Source organism: Pelodiscus sinensis, chromosome 2 (genome assembly GCF_049634645.1).
Source record: "Pelodiscus sinensis isolate JC-2024 chromosome 2, ASM4963464v1, whole genome shotgun sequence".
Lineage (NCBI taxonomy): Eukaryota > Metazoa > Chordata > Testudines > Trionychidae > Pelodiscus > Pelodiscus sinensis.
The window spans coordinates 75,596,136-75,619,672 of record NC_134712.1 but is presented as its reverse complement, the minus strand read 5'-3'; the positions used below and the strand labels follow the sequence as shown (position 1 = coordinate 75,619,672).

At 42.8% G+C, this 23,537-nt stretch overlaps 1 protein-coding gene and 1 long non-coding RNA gene across 13 annotated transcripts in view; one reads left to right on the top strand and one right to left on the bottom strand.

Annotated features, from left to right (window-relative positions):
* CHST9 (carbohydrate sulfotransferase 9) overlaps positions 1-23,537 on the bottom strand; it is a 304,138-nt gene that overhangs the window by 85,935 nt on the left and 194,666 nt on the right. For 10 of the 12 annotated variants that reach the window (XM_075920800.1, XM_075920798.1, XM_075920796.1 and 7 more), the window contains one exon: positions 23,165-23,378. The exons of 1 other annotated variant lie outside the window; for it this stretch is intronic. In XM_075920800.1, the coding sequence (XP_075776915.1) occupies positions 23,165-23,285 (121 nt within the window). In that variant the 5' untranslated portion in view covers positions 23,286-23,378. Of the gene's footprint in view, positions 1-23,164; positions 23,379-23,537 lie in introns of those variants that run through there. One more of the 12 variants, XM_075920805.1, reaches the window with a different exon arrangement.
* Positions 1-23,537, top strand: part of LOC102445906 (uncharacterized) — a 298,763-nt gene that overhangs the window by 222,161 nt on the left and 53,065 nt on the right. The gene's annotated exons all lie outside the window — the stretch shown is intronic.

Genomic DNA, 23,537 nt, shown 5'->3' with positions numbered 1-23,537 from the left:
TTATCATCGGACAAGTTTGTTCTCAAATTTTTCTTCACGTATTTCATTCTTGAAAATGTTTGTTCACACAGGTATGTTGTTCCAAAGATTGAACGGTACCTTGATGCAAAAGTTTTGTAGACAAAAAGGTCTCCACGGGCCGGATGAGAGGGCCTCGCGGGCCGCATCCGGCCCGCGGGCCGTAGTTTGGAGACCCCTGGTCTAAGGTGCTGTGGGACCATTGCTGGTTTTTAAGTTTGTTTTTTTTAAAGTTACAGACTGTGGTAAGGTCCTCGCCCAGGCCCCAGGACCCCTTCTTCATACACAAATCAACCAGAAAAACTTTCTGGTGCAATCACCTGTGCCTTTTATTGTCCATGCCAATTTCCCACCACCTTCTATTTACAGAACATTTTTGTTCTCAGAAAAAAATCAGCTAACCTCTCCTTCCTGCTAAAGAGCACCCTCAGACACTCTCCATCTCCTCCACTTCCACTTCTGCTCTGGCTGCCTTCTCTAGGACTCTGACTAATGAGGCCCACAGCAGTTTCCCATTAGCCCAGGGGTGGGCAAAATGGCCTCTGCGAACCGGATCCGGCCCACAGAGGCCCTGCCACTCCCCTTCCCCCAGGCCAATTAGGGCCTGGGGAGCACGTGAAGCCTCCTCCCACCCTATGAGCAGCGCGCAGTGCTTCAAAGTGCCGTTCACTCACACAGGGCAGGAGCAGGGCGAGGGAAGCTTTGCACAGATCCCCAGCCCCCAGGCTAATCAGGACATGGGGGCGGGGGAGCATGTGATGTCTCCTCCTGCCCTGTGAGCAGCGCGTGGCACTTTGAAGTGCCACGTACTCCTCACAGGGTGGGGGTAGGCAGGAGGAGGCTTTGCGCGCTCCCTCCGCCCCCAGACCAATCAGGGCCTGGGGGCGGGGGAGCGGCGTAAAACTTCCTTCGCCCTGTCACAGCCCTGTGAGGAGTGTGCGGCACTTCAAAGTGCCAAATGCTGCTCGCAGAGCAGGAGGAGGCTTCCCCCGCCCCCAGCCCAATCAGGGCTTGTGGCTGGGGCAGTGTGTGAAGCCTCTTCCCGCCCTGCCAGAGGGAGGCATGGGTGCCTAGTGGGAAGGGAGGGCAAAGGGACTCCCCACTCCAATACCAATTATGGCCCCGCCCCTTCCAGATTAGCAATGCTTTTTTTGAAGAAATAAAAAGTGCCAGTACTCCAGGAAAAAAGTTGTGAGCTCTGACTGGAGGTTCTGGTACTGCATCTGGAGATGCCAGTACTGTGTACCAGGCATTACCATCACCAAAAAAGCACTACAGATTAGGCACCACTCCTTCTGGGCCAGCCTGGGGCCACTTCAAAATTTTTTGAAATGGCCCCTGACCAAAAATTATTGGCCACCCCTGCATTAGCCCCTCAGGCCTGGGCCTGCTCAGCTGGCCTTAACTGCCCTTTTCAGCCAGGCTGTAGTGGCAGAGCTCTGGCTTAGCCAGCAGTTTGTCATAAGACTAACAGGAACACCTCCCTGAGACCTTGGAATACATGTATCATCATCCTTTCTAACAGCCAGGTGCATGTTTCAAAAATCTTGCAAAAAAGATTACATTCTACAAAACTAACATCACACCTAGTACTTGCTACTTCCAACTCATAAGAGCCAGAACTCTACCACACAGCAAAGATTTTAATGCACTACAGTTTACCATGTATTAATTAGGAACAAGGGATTTAAAAAAAACATTAAGTTGAGTTTTAGACATCTACAACTCAAAAAAATTCAGTTAATCTTTTTCTTTCTTGCCTTAAGCCATTAACACCTATGTAAACTTTGTCTGAAACGTACACATGCAAATGTCCAACCCCCGCCTCCCATGCAATCTGCTTCCCTTCAAGTCCTTTCGAAGGGAACTCTTACGGTACTAAAAGAAGTCCCCCCTTCCTTAACTGCTGCCCTAAGATAACATCTACATAAATTTGCCAAAGGCTCCAGTTTGCATTGTTCCCAGGGAAACACATAGCTTCACAATCATCTCTCTTTTATCCAAAGTCTTGTGTTTCATTTTTCACAATGTCTCCTCATAATATGAGGTTCTTTCCCTTCCCTCAAAAATACTTACAAAATGTCTTGATTTAACCAGAAACACCGCCGCTGCGCCCCCCTTCCCCCCGCGCACACACACACACATCCCAGACCCATTTACAGCCACTGCATATGTAGACTGTGGTCGTCCTGTTTCCTGCAGCCAGAGAGGGAAGATTTTCCAGCATAGAACTCAGTGTTAAAAAGCAGGGGAGGGCTAACGTGATCAGAGAGATGACTGAAACTGGGGCAATTTCAGTGACAGGGCAGGGAGTGACAGAGCAGGGAACAATTTGGTCTTGCTCTCACTGGAAAAAATATTGACCTGATTCCAGGGGTGAAAAAGTATGAAAGAATAGTGGAGGGAGGAGAGAGCGAGGAGGGGAGCTGGGGGAGAAGTGCAAACTGGAGCGAGCAGGAGGAAGATAGGAGGCAAAGAAATAAAAAGGCTTGGCAACTGTCCTGCTCTGAATAGGCAGCAGAGGAGTGGACATAGAGAAACCAGGGATCCCTGCCCAGCCAATTCCCCAACGGGAGGGCTAGGGGAGAAGCAGGAAGGGGAGGGAGGGGGGAGGCTGCTACCATGTTAGCAGTTCAAAGGACAGGGGAGGATTTGGGAGAAGTGTTCCCGCTAACATTTTCTATCCTTGTCGGGTTGAATTTTCTTTTGGGCAGGTTGAAATTTCTTATGTGTCCCACCAATATTGAGGTAGTGTGTATGCGTGTGGAGGTGCAGCAGCCATCCAAATAAAACACACATGCACAATTTTAAGCACTCCATATGTGTGGGAGAAAATATATTAAAACAAGGGATATTTAACATGGAACAATGCATACAATATTTAATATGAAATTAAATAAAAAAGAAAATTAACACTACCCTTGGAGTACATGTATCAACCTTTCTAACAGCTCAAGTTAGTACTTGCTATTTCTGACTCATAAGAGCCAGAACTCTACCAAATAGAAAAGATCTGCCTTAATGAAATACAATATACCATGTATTAATTAGTAACACAGATTTTTTTTGAAATCATTAAGTTCAGAGTTTTAGGTAGCTGCAACACTCAAAAAACATTCTGTTAAAACAATCTGTTTCTTTCTTATCTTAAGCCATTAACACCTTATACAAATTTTGTTTGAAATGCAATCATGCAAATGTCCTGGTACATACACTTTGCTTGCAGCCTGCTCCCCACCTCAGCCCAGTCAGACAGAGAGGACTGCAGCTAGTCTGACACCCCAAACTGCCCCCTGCCTCCATCTCACTGCACAGATGCCAGCACCCCCCCCCCTCACTTTCCCCAAATTACCCCATGCAGTCAGGTCCTCATCTCCCCATTCCCAGGAGGCTTGAGTGTGCTGATTTTAGAGCCTCCCTGCAGGAGAAGAGGCAGAAACTCCCCTTCTGTTTGACTCCTCATCAGCCAATTACTTACTCACTCCCCAGCCCCTAATTCTCTCCTTATCGCCCTCTTTATCCAGTCTCAGAGCTCCTCATTTCAAGCAGGCAGCTAGCTCCTTTAGCAGCTTGCTCAGTGAGACTCCTCTTCCCCTGCAAATCAGCTGAGCTCCCTGCCTCTGCGGGGCCTCTGAATTTCTGAGCAGAGCTCAGAAAACTACTGCATGAGCGCGCAGGTGCGCAGCTTTCAGAGAACCTTATTTGGGAGCAAAGCAGAGGAGTTGCCCTGATCTGTCAGTGCCTGTAACTTACCCAGCTTTTCCCATGTGGTTGGTAGCAAGCAATGAAGCACGGATCCCTCCTCTCCTTCCCCAGCCAATCAGCTGAGCTTCCCGCCTGTGTAGAGATCTTTAAACTTCTGCCTGGGGATCAGAAAAGGGCTGTGCGCCTGCATGGGCACACAGCTTACAGGGAACCTTGCTCAAGACCAAATGGCTTAAAATTGACCTTCTCTAGTTATGGATTATTTAGCCCTGTAGATGAAGGCTGCTTTTCCCTTTCTTCCTTTTGCAAACAACTTAAAAATGGGAAAATTGCCCATAACGTGGTAGACAGTCCTGTAACAACGAGCAAGCTGTATTGAAATGTCATGCTGGTATTACTTGAAAGAAATGAATCCCCAAAAGGGTTTCATCTACAGCCATGTTTAACCAAGTGGAGTCAAAAGCAGGTGTATTTGAACCTTTCTAATTCACACTTCATTCATTTATCCATGCACACAGAGTTTCTTTCCTGAAATTTTGAGGCTGCTATTAAACTTTTATTGAGAAGCAAAGAGGAGAGATGGAGTGAGGTCTCAGAGGAATCAATTATTTTACAAGATATTACAGAATATTTGCAAGTATTCTATGAAGTACTATCATAACTAATTAAAGTACATTTGTCAAATAAATAAAGTGATGTATTTGCGCTCTCACTCACAAATTCACTTAGCCATTATAAATAATGGAAGTATCTAACATATTAGAATGAATTCAGGTTTGTTCATTTTTTGCATACAATAAACTGAATTGATCCCAAAATGGGTAATAAATAGGTAAGAAGCTTCTTACTGTTCCACCACAACCAAAAAACCATATCCGCTGTTTAATTTCCTAGCTTCAATTTATGGGAATATTCAAGAGACGGGGAAACAAAATGGAAACAGCAATGCAAGCTGACAGTGACTTCACGTGTCTGGCCATATTTACCGTTGTCTTTGTTAGCCTGCACTAACATTTACTTAATTTTAGAAGGTGATAAAATATAAATGCCTAAAAAACATTTATATAGTATCCATACACGGTAGAACACTTCTTCCCAATCCAGCCTCCCCAAAATCAGATTGTCAACTCCTTTCCTGTCATTACACAAAACGGATTAATTTTGCTCATGTTCATGTTAAATATGAGATTCTGTCCATGTTAATGAAAGTTTATATAAAATGTAAGTCTTCAATTTTTTCTTATTTGAATCTCAGCATGGGAAGAAGAATGTTTATGTTCCAAGCCCAGGAACAATCTTTCATATCACCAAAAGCTAATGATTATTTCAGTCATGTTACTGCCCTCATTAGCAGAGAAATACAGTACTGCTTACAGGGAAGTACTGCTCCCCCTGACCCCAGAAACTCAGTGGAACTTAAATCTCAGAAGAGTCAGGAGTACAGTTTAATAGATTCTTCTCTTTAAAATAATTAGGACAGCATTCTCCAATTTGGGCTTTGTCTATACTACCACTTTTGTTCATCAAAGAAGTGAAAAAAAACTTTTCTGACCAACGTAAGTTTCTCCACAAAAGTGCTGGTGTGCATAGTGGAAGTAGCGAACACCACTCATTGGGGCTGGTTTAATGTCAGCAGAAAGTACACACCTGCCAGCAAAGAGCAGCTACACTGGAGACCGTACAGATGCACAGTTCTGGCAGTACAGCTGTGCTGTTTTAAGGTCCATATTGTAGACATAACCTGACTATTCAGGACTAGTCAACAGTGAAAATATACAATGGTATAGCTACAACTTGCTGGGTGTGAAAAATCCACATCCTTGAGAGATGTAGCTATATCAATCTAACTCCAAATGTAGATAGCAGTAGGCTGATGGAAGAGTTCTTCAGTCTATCTAGTTACCACCTCTTGGGAGGTGGCTAAAGTGAGAGGAGAACCCTTCATCACTGTCATGAGCATCCACACCCAATGCTGAAGTGGCAACCTGCACCACTCCAGTGTATTAAGTATGGACATTGAGCAATGTGTTTAACACACAGGTTGTGAATGACTACATCACGCTAACTACATGTTACATTTAATACTTGCTAGAGAAATTCATCGAAGGTACTTATCAAAAAGAAAAAAATCTCACTTTTAGCAGTGTGTTTCTGTGGATCAAGAATACACACTAACTATTGCTTTTACAAAGTTGATGTCCCTATAGGGATAAAAATGAGCAAAAATATTTTGTGGCCTTCAGTAGTCAAAGACAGCAAACCTTCTGGTAAAAAAACCCAAACATTTTCAGAAAATTAAGGAATAATATAGGGGAGAAAAAAAAAAACAGACCTGAAGAGCTGCCACAGAAGGTTTGTTTCCTACAGTTCATTTGCTAATGTTTTGTCCAGCAAAGGGGAATTCCAAAGCCTAATTTTTATCTCTCTGCCAGATGTTTCTCTCAGGGTACAGTCCAAAAATGTCAAGATTTTTAAATGCACCACATTAAAAAGATCTCTTCTCCACATCCTTGGCATTTACATTGAAATATTTTCAGATAAAGAATCTGGGCACATCATAAACTAGTCAAACTAAGCATAACCAATCATTTTAACCCTTCCTTATTGGCCAAACTCATCATCACTGTAATTTTTGTTGCTCTTTGATTTGCCTCCAGTTTGTCAGTATCTTTCTGACAATGCATTTCCAGGGGAATTGAACATGCTAATCTATGTGGGATTAGTTCAGACAAGTAGAGACAGACTCTTACCTCCCTGCTGAGAATGCCACTAAGAGATGATGCCTCTGTAGACACATGACTGTTGGTGCTTTCCACCGAATAGTTGGGTTTCAGATTCTTCTTCTCCTACTTTACATTATTTATCAAAAGAAATTATTCCTCCTACTTTACCCCTTCTATTAGTGGTGAGTTTTATTAATATTTTGTTTACTTTTTTCTGCCCAGTTAAGAAGGAAGACGTTAAGGTGCACCAAAACTAATTCCAGCCAAGAATATATGCCTTTGATAAAATGGCTGTTCCTTATCCCTCAACACATCTCATTTTTCACGCTACAAGACTGCATTTTTACATAATCCAATTTCTAGTTAAAAAATGTAAAATATTTTACAAAAATTGCAAGTCATAGGATCATAAACTATTGGGGTGGAAGATACCTCAGGTCATCTTATTCCAACAACCTGCTCAAAGCAGGACCAACCCCAACTAAATCATCCAAGCTAAGGCTTTGTAAAACTCTAAGGATGGAGATTCCACCACCTTCCTAGGTGACCCATTCCAGTGCTTTGTCACCCTCTAAATGAACTAGTTTTTCCTACTATCCAAGCCAGACCTCCTCCAGTACAACTTGAGACTGTCACTTCTTGTTCTGCCATCTGACACCACTGAGAATAGCCTGGCTCTGTCCTCTTTGGAAACCCCACTCCCTCTTTTCAGGTAGTTGAAGGCTACTAGAGCCAAGGTATATCACATCCACTCCTTTCCTCAAATCCACAAAGCCAGTCATGGGCAGTTGGTGAAGGTAGGGCTGGAGGGAGGCAAGCCCCTAGCCCCATCTCCAACCCTGCCCCATCTGCTGAGGCCCCACCCTCCATGGGGAGGCAGGGCAGCATGCCATACACGTGCTCCCTCCCCCCACCCTTTGGGAGAGGAAAGGAGGTAAGCGGGCAAGCATGAGCTCACCCCAGCCTCCCTGGCCCAGAGTACCAGAAGGAGGGCACCCAGGATAGCCCATCCCAGGGGAGGAAGGAGGCCATATGGTGTGGCCTCAGCCCCAGGGAGGAAGGTCTCATGGCTCCAGCCTCTCCGCCTCACACCATGGGGAGGGCGGGTGCTGGGGGCAGCAACAATCTCCTCCCAGCAGAGCATGGGTGGGGCTATGCTTGGCAGTTTGGGAGGCAAAGCCTTCTCCCACCTAGGCTACCAGATGCCCATTGGGCCAATTATACCATCATAGAAGGCAATTAGGTTGGTCAGGAATGACTTGGCCTTGGTGAATCCATGCTGATTGTTCCCAATCACCTTCCTCTCCTCCAGGTGTTTCAAAATTGATTTGTCGAGGACCTGCTCCATCATTTCCCAAGGACTGAAGTAAGGTTGGCTAATCTGTAGTTCCCCAGATCCTCCTCCTCCTTCTCCTGTGCAAGACCTCCCTAGACCACCAAGAGTTTTCAAAGATAATGGCCAATAGATCTGCAATCACATCAGCCAAATCTCAGGGCCCTTGGATGAATTAGATCTGACATTGTGGACTTGTGCATACCCCGCTTCTCTAAATAGTCTTTTAGACTGTTCTTTCACCCGTGAGGGATGCTCACCTCTTCCCCATACGTGCTGCCCAGTGCATCTGTCACTAAATTGCCTTCCCCCTTCAATAAGGATCCCACAGTTTCCCTAACCTTCTTCTTGTTACTAATATACCTGTAGAAACCTTTATTGTTATCCTGCACAATCCTTGTGAGCTGCAACTCCAGTTGCGTCTTGGCATTCCCGCCTATGTCCCAGCAATCCTGAGCAATGTGTTTATACTTCTCCCTAGTCATCGGTTCAAGTTTCCACTTCTTGTAAGCTTTCTCTTTGTGCTTAAGCTCAGCGAAATGCATTTCCTTATATATTAAAAAAAAAAAAAAACCCTAATGGCTGAAGAAAACAATATAATTTGGCAAGAGATTTTATTGTGTGTGTGCCAGTGCTGCTTAGTGCTCAATTTCATTGCAGATCAAAGAACAGATGAAACAAGATGGTGGATGAGTGGAGAAAGACTGTGTTGGTAGTGATAGTTTGTTTTTTCGTGTTAAGAAACCATGTTTCAGACAACTAGGCTGAATCCACTACATAGGCCTTTTGCAGTGAACATTAGAACTGCCGTAAGTGCTCACAGTTTGTATTGCTAATATTATAATCATTGCCCTTGGAGAAAGTAGTGCTGTGCTATCATTTCTAGAATTAACTGCAGTCATTCCACTGACCTATACAGCAGTATCTAATTACACAACAAAAAAAGGATAGTAAGTTTCACAAGCGGTTTCAAGTTTCCCTCATTTCTAATAAGGAGTAGAAATTGTCATTAAATGTCCTGCCCACCTAAATGTGAAAGACAAACCAAACCAAAGCTTCAGTTCTACAATCTGAAATCCCCTCCCCAACCTCACCATGGGATAGAAGAAAAAAAAATGGATAGTGCATATGGTACCTGTTTTTTGTAACTCACAAATGAATATTTCAAATGCAGACTAGCATCCACTTTAAGCTTGAATAGTCCCACTTAGGCAATATTAAATGTTCACGTTAACTGGTAGCATGAAAAAGTGGCCTATTAATTTTAAGTTAAACACTTATCATAGCACAGCCCCTGCTTGGTTTAAATAACCTCCCAACCGCCATCCAAAATGTGTTTCCTTTAGCTAACAATTCATCCCAACTGCACAATATTTAAGCATACCTACGTGACTGGAGATGTAAAAATTGGCTCCCTGACCAGGGCTAGAATGTACTCGACAATCGCTCATACGGTCTCGTAGTATGATTTAAGTTAATCTGTCTCAAGCATGATCAGTGTTCACTGTAAGTTGTGCACTTATGAGGTTGCTCAGGAGAGATTCAAATGCCGCCCAGCTGGTTAGCAGAGTGCCCACAGCTAGGTTTTGTTTCTGCAGGTGGTGCACATTCACACATGCCTTAGTGCATATAAAAATTTATTCCACACACAGATGGAAAAATTATGCACATGGATGAAAAAGATTATAGGGAAATTGAGCATGTTGTCAAAGTTTTGTCATATGCCATAATCCATCATACTTTAAAAAAAAAATCATCTATTTGAGGTGATTTTTTGCAGAAAGGAAGTTCTGCTCATTGGCTAATGAAATCTGAACTATTCACTCTACCAGTTACCACGTTGGCTTATATAAGCAGCCAATGTGCAGGCTCATTTTGAAAATGTAAGTGGGATAATAAGACAGAGGCGATAGAGGATGGAAATGCTGGAATGATTTCCCCTCCTGTAATGGGCCAAACAATTGTAAATCACAATTGTGAGAATCAAGTTCATGCTATGTTTGTGACTATTAAATAGGTAAGTATTTTGTACTCATTAGGTAACATTTTAAAAACATGAGTAGTTACTCTCCAGAAAGTCTTATTTTTCCTCTTCCTTGGTACTTCAACATCAAAATGTTTGACATTAACAGAAACTCTAAGAAAGGGGAAGAAATGAATTATCCCTCCCATACAAAATACATTTATTTTACATATGAAGTCTATTAATTCTTAGTAATGACAGAAGCCCACTGTGAATTACTGAACTTTTTGAGTTAGCAACTAAGTGAATAAAAAAGCAGGCCTAATACATCAAAGAGTAATTTCCTCATTTTGACAAGTTTATTTAATTTTTAATAATTTACAGTACTTTAATGCACCACAGTATGTTTTGTGAAAATAATGAAGTCCTAGCAACAGCCATCACAGCAGTGCTGAGTCATTAAATGATCTCGCCTCATATTTGACAAAGCTTTTTGTCAAAGGTTTTTGTGCAGAATAGCAATGAATAAACAAAGCTTTTACTGCATTAGTGCCTGGGGCAGCCAGTGCAGGTTCTGAAATTGCACAGATGTGACCACAGGACAACTTGGCCCCAGCTTGTAGCTCAGTCTGGCATAGTCACAGAATAATGGCAGGATGATTGCAATTCCTCACTCCCCCATTTCCCTCCTCTCCACACACGCTAAAAATAAGCCCGTGCATTTGCAATACTTAGTAGGAATAGCAGAAGTTGATGCTAGTGATAGCCTCTCCTAGCCTACAGTCACGGTCTGGGGATTTCTCAATAGTGACCCACTCTCCGGCCATGCTCCATCAGGAAGTGCATATAGGCAGACACATTGGCATAATTCAAAGTGGCAGCTGATTTTCTATTCCTGACAGGCTATGGGTCACCAGGTGTGAGATGTAGAAGATTATGGGAAAGTGTTTGGTGCAGATCACTCCAAACCTTAGGATATATTTTGGTGATTCTGGATAACTACTGTGAAAGGCATGCTCTCTTAGGTCACTAAGCTTGAAGACAGGAACAAGCCACTTAGCTTCTATCAAGCTGGTGGCTGCCTGGGCCCGCACTGGAATGCTTGCATAGCATCAGCATCCATTAAGTTGTCTGCTGCCCCAGAGTCTATAAGTGCCTGTAGCCAGACATGAACCCCATTTTGCTTCCCCTCCCCCCCCCCAGAGAACAATGTACATACTAGCTGGTAATATTACATTTAAGATCAATTTCTTGCTCGATACCACAGCACAGATATATTAATAGTGAAAAACAAAATGTATTATCAAATGATTCAGAGCTAGTGTGTAATGATACTGAGTTCATTGTCTGCTCTCAAAGTCATGATAACTCCCCACCTGTGATGTGCTTCCTGCACCTGTTGATTTTGTATACAAGTGGCTCTCCCATATGGGTTAGCTTACAATATATAGTTTACAGACACGCAAACTTTCTGCCAGGAAACTGGTTTCTCCCACCTCTCCCGTGATACAGCAGTTTTTATATATTCATATTCTCTCTCTCTCTCTCTCTCTCTCTCTCTCTCACACACACACACACACACACACAGAAAATATTCTCTATTCATTCTACAATAATATCAATTTGCCACTGTGACCCTTGCTTTCATAAGGCATCACATGACATTCTGTGGTGAGCCAGAGTGTAAATACAGAATCAGAAGTGCTTTATAATCTCCTTGCCAGTTAGCATTAAGGGGTTTGTGTGTCACTGGCTATATAAGTGCAAAGTAAACCACAGAGGAGGTAGTGGAGGGCAAAGGAAAAAGGTGTAGACCCTGTAAGCTTTTGGTTCTCTCTCTCTCTCTCTCTGATCTTGGCCACCATGTGGTCATCTACCCACCCCGCCCCTTCAAATGAGGACTTGCCACTTCTGGGGCCATAGAGCCAGCCCCTCTCCCCACACACCTTGTCTGGGGACCCACAGAGGCTGTTGGCTCCCCTGGCTCCAGCAGCTGTGGCTCTCTCTATAATGAAGATTTCTCAGGCCCAAGCTGGTTTTGTTGTGTACATATGAGGAAGGTTCTTAACCTCATTATACCTATTTTTGGTGTGGGATTTGAAGACACCTTTTATGGCAGAACACAGGAGACATAAATGGTAGCTTGAAGCCACCTTTGTCTTTTTTCCTGCCTAGATTTTCACGTAGCACAGAAACTGACTGAGGAGGAACAGATTCTGGGCTGAATGTCTTAATATGCAGCCAAATACAACCTAAATCTACATAATGTAGTCATAAAGTTAAGAGATTTCACACATTGATACAGCGCTAAAGCACTTCAAAGTGACCTTTCCACTCTACTTGTTCTGTAATTTAAATATAGCTTTAAATTACAGATCTATAGAAAGTTGTTCAGGATTAATAAAATACTTTAGCCTGAGAAACAGTGTGTGCACATGCAGGCTTTGTCTGCATGGCAATGTAAGCCCAGAGTTAGTTGGACTTAGTCAGCTGATCCAGCTCAAGAATCCTGGGCTTGAGTGTCTGCACTGTATTTTAACCCTGTATCACAATGTTTCTAACCCCTGCTCAAACCTAGAGCTCTAGCACCCACACTGCAGTGCACAGACCCAAGTCAAAAGTAACCATATCCAAGAAGCCACAGCATCCTTCCCCCACCAAAATATGGGCCCTTCACCCGCAGGATCATGGTCAATAAAAAGCTTTACTGCTCACCCTGCACAGACCAGGAAAGACCTCACTTTGAAAAAGGCTTCATTGGCTTGCTTTCCATTGCAAACCAAGGAAGCTCTCTGATCACATGCTTGCAGATCATGGATCAGAAGAAAACAGGTAAACCCGAACCAGAGGAGCGGTTTGCAAAGAGGTGGTTAGCTTCTGTTTTCAACTGAGCAGATTGCAAGTTGTTGTAGTAGAAAGGACTAAGGCAGTTGTCCCACACAATTGGGGGATACTTCCTACTTCACTGCAGAATTAAAGTCAAGCAGGGCTGTAACCAGTAGGGCTGATACTGGCTTAATTCGAGCTTAGATCCTATAGCTCTTCCATGTCCTGGGTATAAGCTTTGGGTTAGTACAATTGCAGTGTATACATAAAAGGGGTTTAGGCTTGAGCCTGGGCTCAAATGTGGCCTTACATTGCAGTCTAGACATACTATTAAGCGGTAAATGGTGACATTATATGCTCTATTTGTAGCGAAATACTTCATGCAATCTCTTGAACTACATGTTTTCTATTAAATCACCTAAACCAAATAGTCAAATTCTGCCCTATGTGCTACAAATGTGCAGCCAATAGAGCTAAATAGTGTAGAATGATGTCAGTTTCATCTACAGTGTACATGGAGCAGTATCTAAAGTGCACTGTTCGAGAGTCATAAAATCACTACCTAAATGAATGGTGAAGCTCTCTCAAAAAGAATGTATTTTTTTAAATTAAATTGATTTGCCAGTCAAGTCTGGTTTCATGGGAAAATATGTTCAAAGATTTAGAAACTACGGTAATATATGAAATACTCCATCACCTGTTTAGAGTAGTAACATTCATATCACAAATACATCTTCCAATTTTGACCTGCAGTGGTAGAGACAGGAAAAAAAAAAGATACTTCCTGATGTGATGCGTACTTTTCAGCTACACTAGCCTCAACTTAAAATATAAAAACCATGAATAGGTTGCATTGAACCTCAGATTAAAAAACTTGAGATGTTTTCCACAGAAACACAGTAAAAATACAGAAACACGGGGGGGGGGGGGGGGAAGGGGGACGTCTAAGTACTATAAAGACTAAGTGGTTGCCTTTTATTTTTGTTTTACAATTTCAGTGTTTTTCTTTAATTAAAATAATTATTCAATTTAAGAGAGAGTTTTCTGCATTGTTCACTGCATTCTGAGACTTGGTTCTGAATAGATCCAACTAAATCATATCCTTTTTGTATAGATATTGAGCTCTTCTAGGTATGTCCTCCTCACCACAGTACTTTTAACCACCTCAAAAAATCGTATGACAAAAGGAAGCAATATTATCTCTATTAAGGTTGGTGGCTTGCCTACTTTCACACAAAAAGCCTAAATCAGAGCAATGAATTGAATTTGGATCCCAAACCACTGGCCCATTTTCTCTCTATTAATATATCCATATATAAACTCAATTCCTATATACCCAAATGATCATCAAAAAAGTCAAAGGATGAATTCTTTTCAACATTCCCCAAATGAAATCAAACGAAACACCAAGTCTGCAGTAAAAACTAATGTTATGTTATAAACTAGAACTGCCTAGAAATTGTTTAACTTTTTTTAAATTGGAAAATACCAATTTGACAGTCTACATATTCTGCTGATACTGTCAGTTTCATCCGATTGTCCAATGGAAACCAACTCACCCACCACTCTGCCTTGCAGGCTGCTTTAGAGAGAGCTAAACAGTCCTGGCTGGAGCAAAGGCTCTCAGGGTTTCTAGGATCTCTACCATGTAGTAGAATTCTTGGCAGACCTAGGAGCTTGGGCCCTAGCTGGGGCTTCCAAAGCTGACAAGTTAGTCAATAATTCACCAGTCAAGCAAACTGTCAGGAAACAAGGCAGGTTAACTTATCTGACCTGTCAATCATCAAGAAAAGCACTATGTGGAATCACACAGCTATTAACTAAAAATTGTTTAAAAAAAAAAAATCCAACCTGGGCCATTACCGAGGATTGATACTTAACTGCACAAAGCTCGCTTTTTTCAGAATTAAAAGGAAATTAATCAGCACACATTAAATTGGACTATTGCGCAATCAGTAGTATGGTCAATTAACAAAAAGCTCTTTTCAAAACTAATCAAGAAGGGCTTTGTGGTCAGAAGTCACCAGTGTGGTGTCTTGACAAGTATCATGCATGCTCTATCCAATGAGGATAGCTATTCAGCTGCATGTGTGTTCCTTCTGTATGTTGCACTGGCTCTGCACAGGTAGCCAGCTGAGCAGACCCTGAGAGAACCCCCGAAGACCTCAAAAAAATCAGATAAGGATCAAAGGCACCAGTCCAGGTTTATTGTCAATGAATCACAGTAGACTCTACTAGATCACTACCACATATACACTCATTACAGTGGACCAGCTCAATCAGTAGCAGGACTCTCCACTGCCCAGTAGTGGGCCAGACAAAGACAGCCCCTTGAAGATTCATCAGGAGTAATGTGTAACTTGTTTGTATCTGTGTATAACAATGTATCAGGTTCCACTCTCTAACATACCTAGATGCCACCCATTACTTGGTACATGCTAGTTTGATCAAAACATTGCTATCCATCGTGCCAGACCCTATCCTCAATCTGGGTTGGTATGTCCCCGTTATCTGTCAGGAGTGTGTTGGTATCAAGATGCCTTCTAACGAGGTGTTCTGTTACCATCCTTCTGAAATGTGTACTACACATAGGCTGTAAACATCTTGGGTGTGAGTGTTTCCACAATATCAGCCCTGTTCTTGCCAAGTTCTGCGAGCAGGATCTGCCTCTTGCTCACAGTGCAACTTAACTTTATATTAGCAGAGTCTTCTTGAACACGGTTGCCTAGGCCTCATACCAGGCCTGCGATGGGCTTATGTTTTAGTCACTCTTCTTACAGACTTCACACAAACACAGTACAGCAAAATTTGCTTTAATTGTTTTCCAATTGTTTTCAGTATCTGAACAACGGGAAAGTGATTTGAAGATGTTACTGTTTCTTTATAGGATCATCACTCCTGACGCTCTGGTCCAAGACACACAGATAACAGGGATGACAAAAAAAGTTATGGAAATAAACAATCTTAAGTGATTTGAGCTCTTTGATAGATACAGTCCTGCCATGAGTGGTTTCAGCTCCAATTAAACAATTTTAAAATTGCAAATGGGACTTCTAATGAAGCCAATTTAGTTCTATTCTTTCATTATGGGGATGAACAGATTTAACCAGACTTATGCAGGATGCTTCACCTTTACTTTCACAGGGCTCAGATATTTAAGTCCTTATCTTTCCTAGGTTCTTTAAGCTGAAAGTGATTCGCTCTTTGGGGCAAGTTAAGCAGAGTCTTTTCTACATTTACACAGCAATTAAAAATATTGGCAACCATATTTTGCTTCTCTTGCATTCAGTACTAAGCTAATCTGTGAGCCAACACCAGTCACGTTGATTAAAATGAGCAAAACCACTCCATCTGCTGAATATCTAACAAATCTAAGAATAGCAGAAGCAAGCTATATTTACATTCACACACACACAGGGTATCTTCCCTGCCCCCAGAAGTCAGGGAAGCCTTCTTTCAGACCCTGCTTACATAGTCATTGTTACAATGCAAAGTATCAAACTCTACCCATGCTACAGATTTTTTTTCAAATACAGAAGTAGGAAAGAACCATAAAATCAATTTGAGAGAGAAAAAGCTGACCCTGTTTTGATCTATATGATGAAATTAATCCAATTATATCCCATTTTCTCTTTGAGATTTTCCAATATCACTGTAACTTCCCTCAAAATAGCATTTACTGATCCCTTTAAATCTTCTCTGCAGCAAGCCATTACTGGGTCGATAAAAATTATGCACAGCAGACACTTTGACCACAAGGATAAATACTGAATACTCCCAGGCGGCCTGCCTCTGTCGGAATGGGGCATTTCGAAGGAGTAACTGAAGAATGGTTGACTATACTGTATTAATGTTTTGCTCCTGCTGAGTTTGTAAGGTAAACAGACAAAAAATGAGCCACATGAGCTACCCAAGACTCCAATTATAGAAGTATTTCAAGCTTACAAAGAGTTGGTTAAATTATTCATTGCAAATATTTATCACTAAGATGACCCTTTTTTGCACACTGATCCTGGTTTCTACAAGTGTATTAGGTACTCACAGACTAGTTAACACGCACGAATTTCACACAAAGGCTTGTCATGAATTATTTGCTTTGGCTATTCATGATGTGTAATTGGTCATCTAAGCCACACTGCCTTTGTTCCCTGATTACACGAGGTTTTCAAAAGTTTAACAAATGAGAAATACTAAATACTACACTTTAGGTATGTCTCTCCCGACCTATTTGGAGATTCCAGATTATAGCAGGTTTATCTGAGCCTTATGGGTCTTCCCATTAACATGGCAGAAAAATGAACCATCTCCAGGAGCAAGGAGCCTGACTGACATAAGTCAGGAGTCTGCATATGATTTGGACTGTGCAGGAACAAGCGAAGGTTAAGAGGTCATCAGAGAAAAGCTGTTCTATTTTGCAGAGGAAATCAATATTTTGAAATCTAGTTTTGTTCAAATTTTGAAGGAGAAAACAAACATTTCAGAAGTTTCCATTTAAAAAAATGGAACCACAGACACTAGCAGTTCATTTGGTGTGCTGCTGGGAGAATGAGCTGGCAGGAACACAGATACCATTTTGGCAGAGCTCTGCTTTGGTTCTGGTGGAATTTTACAGGAGCTGAAGCACCTCAGAGGAACATTTTGATTTTGACTAATTGGCATAAAAATATTTTGGCAGAATTCTTCTGTGTGGCTTTACTGCTGAGCCATTGAGAAAATGTGTCGAAGAAGGAAGTTGACTGTAGGGATTGACTGCGTGTAGTCCTTCTTATGCTCTAGAAAAGAAGGTACACAGAGAACCGAGGACTAGTGGTCCTAGGTGAGCTACAAAGCCATCAATGAGGGAGGAATAAGTGTACTTCTCCATTCTCAGCAGTGCTCCAAGAGGGCCTATCACATTATTTTTCAGATAAAATATTCATTCTGAAGTTCAAGAAACATCAGCATTCCTGTACATTTTCATGACTACCAAGTCATGAATACCATCTGAATATTTGATAAAAAAATAACCTCTAATCAACTCCCCACTCACCCCAGAAGCCAAATTTACATCCATTCACAAATTACTCAGGACTATTCAGCTAGCTCTTCTTATTGACTAAGCCATATTAAGCCATGTCAGGAGCCAGGATCCTCTGTGTTTTAGAATGCTGGTGCGGAGGGATAACTTTGCAGGGCTGGTGTGCAAGAGAGTGGTGGGATATATGAGCCACACACTGGTGAACTAAATATTAAAGAACAGCTTTGGGCCCAGAAAAGGCCCTGCCCAGGCACAGCTGCTTGGCATGCTCACATTGGAAGAGGGGCAGCTCTGCTCAGATTGGGTGGACCGAGCACAGGAGCAATTGTGCACTGCAAGTTCCTACAGAGAAGCTGCCAGGGCTCCCATGTGATTGAGACCAAGTCTCACGGCTGAGCCACCATTAGCCTTTCAGCCTACAAAGGTCAGGAATGATGTACTCGTGCTCTAACAGGTCTTCCTTTGTTAGCAGAAGAGAGAATCCAGAAACAGACCAGTGGCATTGACAGAGGATCAAAAGCCAGGGCAGCAAGGGGCCCAGGCATAAGGACACATGTCCCTTGGCCACATGTCTGAGCTAACATACACAGGATTTTTAAGTTTAAAGAGCAACATTAAGATATAGCTACCACATTTCAATTCATGCCACAATGCTGGATGCTTTCTCTGAAGCACATCAGATGACATGGAGAATGCTGGATTTCTGGGTTTGGCCCAATCAGGCAAAACTCACACTGACATCACAAAAGGCCACATTTCAAGACTGTTGTATACATGTTGGCTTCCATGGAAGTTCTGCCCAGGTAATGCATACAGTCATGCAGGAACCCTTCACTGACACCTCTGCACAATTGGGTCATGCTGTTTGATCCCTATTCTCTGCCCAGTTCAATCCAGCATATCTGGCAAGAGTGCTCTAGTAATCTAAGGAAGGACGATGGTACGATGCTCCCCACACTATCCTGGAGGCCTTCACCCTCTCTTACTGAGGACACTCAGTATGACGGACCTGCTCAGTCCTATCAGACAAACCAGAGGAAATGATTCCTAAAGGAAGCTGGTAGGTCTGTTTTTGAGATGACTGTAGATACTATTCTTCTCCTTTCCTTGTTATATACAGTGGTAAGGAGCATAAGCGCAAACTGGAAAAGCAAGAGGATTCCAGCTGCACAGAGCAGTGGGAGAGAGGAGCAGAAAAAGGAAGATTACATGGTAGAATCGGAAGTTGAGATCACTGGATCTACAGATGGATCAGGAAGGATTTGATATCAGCCACTTTCTAAATGGGATGTTCTTACAGATGTGAACAAGGGAGCAAGTGTGAAAAGTTAAAATCAAAGAGAGGACCCAAAGGTAATTGGGGAAGACCAGGTCAAGAGGACACTCAAAGACAAATATGAAGTTATAGCACTGTTGAAAAAGCAAAGATGTGAGGGGCCATAAAACAACAAGGAGTTTGGTCCAGTTTGAGAATACACCAGGAGGGAGAGATAGTAAAGAAGATATTCTAATAGGGAGGGTGGTGGGGAGAAGAGAAGAAGTAAATATCCCATCTATAACAGCAGGGAACAGGGTCTAATGAGCATGTAGCTCACTGTTTCCCCACAAAACCCAGGCCTGGTTAGGAGAGCCCTTGAAACAACCAGAGTTCGAGCCCTTGAAACATTAGCAATAATTTGAAGCTTAGTACTGTAGATGCTCCAGCAATTTACCAGGCTCCAAGTAAGACACGCTAGAAAGCAGAGTTTAGGGCTTCAGGATCAGATTTTCCTAAACTCAAACCTAGACAGTTTTCATTCACATAGCAGCTGCATGCAGACATGCCACTTGGATATTTTGAGCAAGGTACCACAGAGGCTAAAAACAAGAAAAAAAACTTTAAATAGTCTAGTAGCATTTTAAAGACTAAAAAAACATGTAGAAGTCCAGATAAAGAATAAATGGGGGAGGGGAGGGGGGGGAGAGAAGAGAGAAGAAAAAAAATTGAAGGGGGAGGAAGGAAAAAAAAAAGACAGGAGTAGATAAGCTTCAGAGGGATAGCTGAGTGAGTCTAACAGGAAAAACGTAAAAAACAATTAGCCTAGTAGCATCTCAAAGACTAAATAGTTACAAGAGGCTGATAAGAACCATTAGTTTGCACTTGGAAAGGAAGATGACCAACACCAGATTTCTACACAGACATCAAGAATCATTAGCATCTTCATTGTTTGGTTGGTTGATAATGTGCAAGCCATCCTATATCCTGATTCAAACCATTAGCATATGAATTAAACTTGTGAATGAAGTTAAGCTCCAATCCTTCTCTGTGTATTTGGCTTGAGGAATTGGTCTAAAACAAAACAGTGACTTGGAGATCCATTAATGAGTGTCCAGGAAGATTAAAGTGTTCTCCAATAGGTTTGTTAGTCTGGGGTAGCTGAAGCAAAATGCAGGACAATGTAGCACTTTAAAGACTAACAAGATGGTTTGTTAGATGATGAGCTTTCATGGGCCAGACCCACTTCCTCAGATCAAATAGTGGAAGAAAATAGTCACAACCATATATAATATATGTTGTTCTGAAATGTGATTTGTCCTTTTCATATGTGTTCATTTTTTTAAATTGTATCCTTTGGTATATATGGTTGTGACTATTTTCTTCCACTATTTGATCTGAGGAAGTGGGTCTGGCCCACGAAAGCTCATCATCTAATAAACCATCTTGTTAGTCTTTAAAGTGCTACATTGTCCTGCATTTTGCTCCAATAGGTTTGTGTGTGTTGCCTGTTTGGATATCTGATTTGTGTCCATTAATTCTTTCACGTAGAGACCGTCCAGTTTGGCTGATATACATTGCAGTGGGGCATTGCTGGCATAGATCACATTAGTGGATGTGGAATTAAATGAGCTTCTGATTTGGTGGCTGATGTGGTTGGGTCCAGCCACCAAATCAGATGAAAACGCTTGTGTAGATGTGTGGGCGGAGTTGGCACTGGGGCTGATTGTCAGGGTGAGTTCCTGGATGCTTATGATGTAGCTGTGTTGTGTGGTTACCGGAAAGAATTTGTTTCAGGTTAAGGGGTTGTCTATAAGCGAGAATTTGCCTTTCACCCCCAAAGCCTTTGAGAGTGAGCGGTCATTTTTCAGGATAGGTTGTAGATTTTTGATAATACGTTGGAGGGGTTTAAGTTGTGGACTGTAGGTGATGACAAGTGGAATTCTGTTGTTTTCTCTTTTGAGCCTGTCTTGAAATAGTTCATGTCTGGGTACTTTTTTGGCTCTGTCAACCTGTTTTTTTCCCCACTTCTTCAGGTGGGTATTTCAGTTTTAAGAATGTTCTATATAGATCCTGTAGGTTTTTGTGTCTGTCTGTGGGGTTTTTGTGTCTGTCTGTGGGATTGAAGCACAGCTTATCTACTCACTGTCTTTTTTCCCTTCCTCCCCTTCAATTGTTCTTCCTTCTCCCCACATCCCTCCTTCATCATTGGATCTGAACTTCCAACACTCCGGTCATCTGAAGAAGTGGATTGTGCCTACGAAAGCTCATGATACCATCTACATGTTTTGTTAGTCTGTAACAGGAAAAACTTAAAAACCAAATAGTCTAGTAGCACTATAAAGACTAACTCGGCTACCCCTCTGAGGCTAAAAACAGTTCTGCCTACCACAAAAACACGTGTCCCTAAAGGCTCATAAAGTGTCAATTCAGAAGTGTTCAAGCCATGCTTTACTTTTTTTAAAAAACAGAATATATAGCCATTTGCAGATTAAAAGCCTCTTTCTGCTATAGTAGCAGCATGATGCTACAGATACAATTAAACCAGCACACAATCTTCTTGAAGATAGTTGTCAGCCTGGGACTCTCCAGAACTCCAAACTAGTTCATTGCCAAAAAAACCCACAAGTATACAGTGCATAAAGAAAAAAAAATCCAGCTGAAAAGTAAATTCAATATCCATAACAAAGTAATCTCAAATTGCACTATACGTTAACAAGTGTTTAAAATTTTCTACTTAGTACAGTAAACTTCAGATAACCCGGCACCTTTAGGACCCAGGGGGTGCCGGATTATCAGATATGCCGGACTATCAGAAGGGGGGGCTATGAGGGGTCTAGAGTGGGGTGGGAGAGGATGCCACCCCAGACCCTTCATAGCCCCCCCTTACGATAGTCTGCCTCTGCCCCAGGTGTCCCTGATTCAGCCGCTGCTGGTCAGTTTCAGCAGCAGCTGAATCGGGGAAGCCTACAATAGAGCAGCTGGGGTGCTGCCGGGTTGGTCCTGCAGCGCCGAGGGGCAGCGCTACAGCACCAACCCAGCAGCACTCCAGCTGCTCTTGGGGATGCCTGGGACAGAGCAGCTAGGGTACTGCCCGGTTGGTTCCGTAGCGCTGCACCTCGGAGCTGCGGGACCAACCGGCAGCACCCCAGCTGCTCTGCCCCAGGCGTCTGGATTCAGCCTGCTGGTGAAACTGATGCTGCTGGTCAGTTTCAGCAGCGGCTGAATCCCGACGCCTGGGTTGGTCCCGTAGCGTCGCCCCTCGGCGCTGCGGGACCAACCCGGCAGGACCCCAGATGCTCTGCCCCAGGGGTCCCCAATTCAGCCGCTGCTGAAACAGATCAGCGGCTGATTCCAGGAATCCCGGAGCAGAGCTGCTCTGCTCCGGGCTTCCTGGAATCAGCCGCTGATCTGTTTCAGCAGCGGCTGAATCGGGGACCCCTGGGGCAGAGCAGCTGGGGTCCTGCCGGGTTGGTCCCGCAGCCCCGAGGGGCAGCGCTACGAGACCAACCCGGCAGCACCCTGGCTGCTCTGCTCCCGGCTTCCCCGATTCAGCTGCTGGTCAGTTTCAGCAGCAGCTGAATGGGGGAAGCCTGTCTGGCTGCCCCAGCACTTCTGGGTTCCTGATGGTGCCGGACCATCAGGAGTCCCGGAGCATTGGATGCCGGACTAATGGAGTTTTACTGTAGTAACATTTAAGTGACCATATTTTTTGAAGACAGACCATAATAGGAGACAGCAAGCAGAAGGGAGATTCTTTAAAGGAGATATAGGTATTTGGAATAAAAAGAATTGTTTTTAAAACGGGGTGGGGGCAAGGTTGAGAGGAGAGAAGGGAAATGGACTTAAAATCTCTTCAAGAGACAATGTGACACTCAGATGAAATTGAGAGAGAGAGAGAGAGAGAAAACAAACAACTTTATTTTAAGGAGACCATGACGTGTTAATATAACAATGGTGCTCTTGCTGTAATGGTACACTATCTGCATTTGTGTTAATTCATGCAGAACACTTGGCAGCAAAAGACAGTAGGGTTTACGCAAAATGCAGGACAATGTAGCACTTTAAAGACTAACAAGATGGTTTATTAGACGATGAGCTTTCGTGGGCCAGACCCACTTCCTCAGATCACATTTGTCAAGCATGGGGCCCATTCCTTGGTACTTGTTTGATACTATGGTACAGCAATCAGCATGTTATAGTCACATTCCACTGCCCACCGCAAGCACCCATAGTCCCCACACCAAATCTTTTTTTTTTTTTTTTTGGCTTTTAGGTGCTGCTTTAAGCTATGGAGGCAATACAATTAAGAAAGCGGTTTTACCTGTATGATGTTCTTCAATCCAAGCCTGCAGGTACATGAAGAGGAATAGACCTGCTACTCCAAACATCAATACAGACACAAAGACTTGTCTCAGGTTCATGACCCTGCCAGAGGGCTGCATTTCAGCTCCTTTCGGAAAGCTGCATGATTCACTTTCCAATATGTTCTTAGTTTAGCTGCATCTTCTTTGGCATCCTTTCTTTGAGACAGCAATCTGGAATTTAAAAAGGACACAAGAACTAGCTGTATTTCTTAAGTGCATTTTCCTTCAGGAGAACCTGGGTAAACACAAAGCATAAAAGTTACCTAAGCTATTGAGCAAGGGAGGCCAGAAAGAATTGAGATAATGTCAATAGTCCTAAAAGTTTTTCCA